This window comes from Cebus imitator, unplaced genomic scaffold (genome assembly GCF_001604975.1).
Source record: "Cebus imitator isolate Cc_AM_T3 unplaced genomic scaffold, Cebus_imitator-1.0 Scaffold70, whole genome shotgun sequence".
NCBI classification, from domain to species: Eukaryota; Metazoa; Chordata; class Mammalia; order Primates; family Cebidae; genus Cebus; species Cebus imitator.
Window position 1 is genome coordinate 3,413,549 of NW_016107385.1, and position 5,706 is coordinate 3,419,254.

At 56.6% G+C, this 5,706-nt stretch overlaps 1 protein-coding gene across 1 annotated transcript in view; it reads left to right on the top strand.

The window, feature by feature from the left end:
* VPS18 (VPS18 core subunit of CORVET and HOPS complexes) overlaps nucleotides 1-4,918 on the top strand; it is an 8,855-nt gene extending 3,937 nt beyond the window's left edge. The window contains exons 3-5 of the mRNA XM_017530980.2: nucleotides 460-551; nucleotides 696-2,566; nucleotides 3,568-4,918. Coding sequence (XP_017386469.1) covers nucleotides 460-551; nucleotides 696-2,566; nucleotides 3,568-4,293 — 2,689 coding nt within the window. The 3' untranslated portion in view covers nucleotides 4,294-4,918. The remainder of the gene's footprint in view (nucleotides 1-459; nucleotides 552-695; nucleotides 2,567-3,567) is intronic.
* The last annotated feature ends 788 nt before the right edge of the window (nucleotides 4,919-5,706 follow it).

Consider the following 5,706-nt stretch of genomic DNA (forward strand, 5'->3'; position numbering starts at 1 on the left):
ATATTTAATGAGTAACTATGCAGCACTTTTTTTTTTTTTTTTTAAATAGGGTCTCACTCTGTTGCCCAGGCTGGAATGCAGTGGCACAGTCTCAGTTCACTATAACCTCTGCCTCCCGGGCTCAGGTGATCCTCCCACCTCAGCCTCCTGAATAGCTGGGACCTCAGGTGTGCACCACCACACCTGGCTCATTTTTTTGTATTTTTTGTAGAGACGGGATTTTACCTTGTTACCCAGTCTGGTCTCAAACTCCTGAGTTCAAGCAAGCCACCCACCTTGAACTCCCAAAGTGCTGGGATTACAGGCCTGAGCCACCGCACCTGGCCTGTATTCAGCATTTATGCGTAGATGTAGATTTCAGCGAAGAAAGTCTATGGCTTTTATCAGATTATCAGAGAGGTCATGATCCAAAAAAGGATCTTCCCCTCTCTAGAGTGACGATGACTCTTGTCCTCACAGCATTGACCTGGGCAAGGCAAATGAGCCCAACCATGTGGAACTGGGACGTAAGGATGACGCAAAGGTTCACAAGATGTTCCTTGACCATACTGGTAAGTGGCAGTGGATCCGAGGAGGGGGCTTTTGGGTCAGTCACTGCCTCGGTGGGTGGGCTCTGAGGGTGCTGTGGGGGCCAGGAGGAGACTGAGGGTGGGAATGGCAGTATCCACTGGGGTGCCATGCTCTCCCCACTCCAGGCTCTCATCTGCTGATTGCTCTGAGTAGCACAGAGGTCCTCTATGTGAACCGAAATGGACAGAAGGTACGGCCACTAGCACGCTGGAAGGGGCAGCTGGTGGAGAGTGTGGGTTGGAACAAGGCACTGGGCACTGAGAGCAGCACAGGCCCCATCCTGGTCGGGACTGCTCAAGGCCAGATCTTCGAAGCAGAGCTCTCAGCCAACGAAGGTGGGCTTTTCGGCCCTGCTCCAGATCTCTACTTTCGCCCATTGTACGTGCTAAATGAAGAAGGGGGTCCAGCGCCTGTGTGCTCCCTTGAAGCCGAGCGGGGCCCTGATGGGCGTAGCTTTGTTATTGCCACCACTCGACAGCGCCTCTTCCAGTTTATAGGCCGAGCAGCAGAGGGGGCTGAGGCCCAGGGTTTCTCAGGGCTCTTTGCTGCTTACACGGACCACCCACCCCCATTCCGTGAGTTTCCCAGCAACCTGGGCTACAGTGAGTTGGCCTTCTACACCCCCAAGCTGCGTTCTGCACCTCGGGCCTTTGCCTGGATGATGGGGGATGGTGTATTGTATGGGGCGTTGGACTGTGGGCGCCCTGACTCTCTGCTGAGCGAGGAGCGAGTCTGGGAGTACCCAGAGGGGGTAGGGCCTGGGGCCAGCCCACCCCTAGCCATTGTCTTGACCCAGTTCCACTTCCTGCTGCTGCTGGGAGACCGGGTGGAGGCAGTGTGCACACTGACCGGGCAGGTGGTGCTGCGGGATCACTTCCTGGAGAAGTTTGGGCCGCTGAAGCACATGGTGAAGGACTCCTCCACAGGCCAGCTGTGGGCCTACACTGAGCGGGCTGTCTTCCGCTACCATGTGCAGCGGGAGGCCCGGGATGTCTGGCGCACCTACCTGGACATGAACCGCTTTGATCTGGCCAAAGAGTACTGTCGAGAGAGGCCCGACTGCCTGGACACAGTCCTGTCCCGGGAGGCTGATTTCTGCTTTCGCCAGCGTCGCTACCTGGAGAGCGCCCGCTGCTACGCCCTGACCCAGAGCTACTTTGAGGAGATTGCCCTCAAGTTCTTGGAGGCCCGACAGGAGGAGGCTCTGGTTGAGTTCCTCCAGCGAAAACTGGCCAGTTTGAAGCCAGCCGAGCGTACCCAGGCCACACTGCTGACCACCTGGCTGACAGAGCTCTACCTGAGCCGGCTTGGGGCTCTGCAGGGTGACCCAGAGGCCCTGACCCTCTACCGAGAAACCAAGGAATGCTTTCGTGCCTTCCTCAGCAGCCCCCGCCACAAAGAGTGGCTCTTTGCCAGCCGGGCCTCTATCCATGAGCTGCTCGCCAGTCATGGGGACACAGAGCACATGGTGTACTTTGCTGTGATCATGCAGGACTATGAACGCGTGGTGGCTTACCACTGTCAGCACGAAGCCTACGAGGAGGCCCTGGCCGTGCTCGCCCGCCACCGCGACCCCCAGCTCTTTTACAAGTTTTCGCCCATCCTCATCCGTCACATCCCCCGCCAGCTGGTAGATGCCTGGATGGAGCTGGGCAGCCGGCTAGATGCCCGGCAGCTCATCCCTGCCCTGGTGAACTACAGCCAGGGTGGTGAGGTCCAGCAGGTGAGCCAGGCCATCCGCTACATGGAGTTTTGCGTGAATGTGCTGGGGGAGACTGAGCAGGCCATCCACAACTACCTGCTGTCACTGTACGCCCGCGGCCGGCCAGACTCACTGCTGGCCTACCTCGAGCAGGCTGGGGCCAGCCCACACCGGGTGCATTATGATCTCAAGTATGCACTCCGGCTCTGTGCCGAGCATGGCCACCACCGCGCTTGTGTCCACGTCTACAAGGTCCTGGAGCTGTATGAGGAGGCCGTGGATCTGGCCCTGCAGGTAAGCCAGTGCGCCTTGACCCCAGCAGGGAGAGGGACCCGAAGAGCAGTAGCTTTAGATGCTGAAGGGCTTGGCCGGGAGCATAGCTAGAGGGCGCCGGCTTCTCTTGCAGAGGGAAGGTTAAGAGCTCAGACTGTTAAGTCAGATTTGAATTCTGGCTATGTCACTTACTAAGCTATGTGACCCTGGGCTAGCTTCTGAACTCTGTGCCTCAGATTATTCGGCCATAAAAGGGAGTCAGTGTTACAGTACATTTACCTCATAGGGTTGATAAAGTTCTCTGTATGAAAAGTATTCAGGGCTGGGCGCAGTGCCTCACACCTGTAATCCCAGCACTTTGGGAGGCCTAGGCGGGCGGATCTCATGAGGTCAAGAGTTTGAGACCAGCCTGGCCAACATGGTAAAACCCTGTCTCTACTAAAAATACAAAAATTAGCTGGGTGTGGTGGCACGCACCTGTAATCCCAGCTACTCAGGGGTCTGAGGCAGGAGAATCGCTTGAACTGGGAGGTGGAGGTTGTAGTGAGCCAAGATCATGCCACTGCACTCCAGCCTGGGTGACGGGGTGAGACTCTGTCTCAAAAAGAAAAAAAGAAAGGTACTCAGAACAGTGCCTGGTACATACACATTAGCAGAAGAGGAAGGTGCTGAGTTATGCTTCTCAAACCATGAATTGTCACCTGCCTTAGCATCACGTTAAGTGCTATTTAGTGTGCAAATTTCTAGGCCTGAACCCAGGACTTACTAAATCAGAACGTCTGGGGCTGGGGCTCAAAAGTCTGTATTTTGAATGTTTCCCAGGTGATTTTTAACTTCACTAAAATTGAAGCCCTACTACTCTTAAGTTGCTTTTACATAGTTGTGTCAGACGCAGGCCCCCTTGCCTCCAGGAATGCTGGGAATCCTGCCTCGGGGCCTATCCTCCAGCATCTCTCTCTCTCCCATAGTCTTCCTGCTGGGCAGGGAGGGCCTTGGCCCTAATGCCCATCCTCTCCCCACAGGTGGATGTGGACCTGGCCAAGCAGTGTGCAGACCTGCCCGAGGAGGATGAGGAATTGCGCAAGAAGCTGTGGCTGAAGATCGCACGGCACGTGGTGCAGGAGGAGGAGGATGTGCAGACGGCCATGGCTTGCCTGGCTAGCTGCCCCCTGCTCAAGATTGAGGATGTGCTGCCTTTCTTTCCTGATTTCGTTACAATCGACCACTTCAAGGAGGCGATCTGCAGCTCACTTAAGGCCTACAACCACCACATCCAGGAGCTGCAGCGGGAGATGGAAGAGGCCACAGCCAGTGCCCAGCGCATCCGGCGAGACCTGCAGGAGCTGCGGGGCCGCTACGGCACTGTGGAGCCCCAGGACAAATGTGCCACTTGCGACTTCCCCCTGCTCAACCGCCCTTTTTACCTCTTCCTCTGTGGCCACATGTTCCATGCTGACTGCCTGCTGCAGGCTGTGCGACCTGGCCTGCCGGCCTATAAGCAGGCCCGGCTGGAGGAGCTGCAGAGGAAGCTGGGGGCTGCTCCACCCCCAGCTAAGGGCTCTGCCCGGGCCAAAGAGGCCGAGGGTGGGGCTGCCACCGGGGGCCCCAGCCGGGAACAGCTCAAGGCTGACCTGGATGAGCTCGTGGCCGCTGAGTGTGTGTACTGTGGGGAGCTGATGATCCGCTCTATCGACCGGCCCTTCATCGACCCCCAGCACTACGAGGAGGAGCAGCTCAGTTGGCTGTAGGAGGGTGTTGCCTCTGATGGGGGGCAGAGAGTGGGGAGCAGTGGCTTGAACCCATTTGGGAAGGCCGCCTCCTAGGCTATGCTCAGTCATCTTGCAATTGCCAGACTGTGACCACGTTGACAGGAGTAGAAGTAGCACTGTTGGCCAGGAGGTGTTGGGTGTGAGTGTATTCTGCCAGCTTTTCATGCTGTTCTTCAGAGCTGCAGTTACACCAGGCCACCAGCCTGCCTCCTGGTCGAGGCCCTTCAGCTAGAGAAGTCAGAAATCTGACCCTATTACCACCCCCTACCTCTCGCGGCTCTCCTGTCCCTGTCACTCCCCACACACACCCTGTTCAGCTTCTCTAGAGACAGCACCTTTTTTCTGTCTGTTCACCCTTTGACCTCTGGCCCCCCAGCTTTTCTCCCTCAGAAGAAGCCTTCTCTTCCTGCCTCTAGATGTTCCAGAAGTAAGAGGGAAGCCTTCAGAGTCCTGGGCTTTGGGTGAGAAGGTGATGCTAGTGGGGGCATGCTTTTGTGCACACTGTCTGGGGCTCCATGTGAGGGGTGCGCTGGGGCCAAGGGCCTTGTGGAGGGTGGTGGGTGATGGTGATGGAGGTGGACAGCATTAAACTGTCTGCACTGCACTCGTGGCTTTGTGTCTATGCTGGGCTGAGCAGCATGTGAGTGATCTTCAGGCAGGGCTGGAGTGTCACAGGGAGGCTGCCAGGCCCTACATGCCTCCAAGCCTTGGCACGCAGTCCTTTATCTTGTCCCCCAACTCTACCTCTCCAGGGCTCGTTGGGGGACTGCAGCCAACCAGCCCGAATTATGAAGCAGGGGCTGTTCTTCTGTTTGGCCAGCAGATGGTGCTGCTCCCCACATAATCCTCTGCTTTTGGGCAGCTGGGAGCAGTGATTTCCCTCCATTAGTGCTTCCTCAGTCTGTTCCCTCCCAACTTGTCCCAAGAATTTTCTTGGAGTCTCCACTGTCTAACCATAACTTAAAGCCCCTTCTTCCTCCTCCCTCCAGTAGCCCTCACGCATGCTAGACTTTGCTTGCCCCTCTGCCAGCTTGGATCCCTGCCTTCCCAGCTCCTGCCCAGCTTTGAGATGCCCCACTGTCTGCCCTCTAACCACAATGTTGAGGCCCAGTATGGAGGTGAAACTGCTGCAGCCTGTACCCATGGCCTTTGGCAGACATATTTTCTTCTCATCTTGTTCTTGTGACCTGCTCCTCCCCACAAATTACACATCGTTAGATGTGGCTAAGTCCTAGGGAGTCCTGGAGCAGGGCCTCTCTGTGACATCAGCAGAGCACTCTTTGCCCCATGGACTGGCGTTCACGGTGCACTGTCCAGCTCTGTGGGTGTGATCTATCAGCTGGCAAAACAGTTTCTGCAGTCAGGTCAACCTCGCTGGCCACTGCAGGCTGC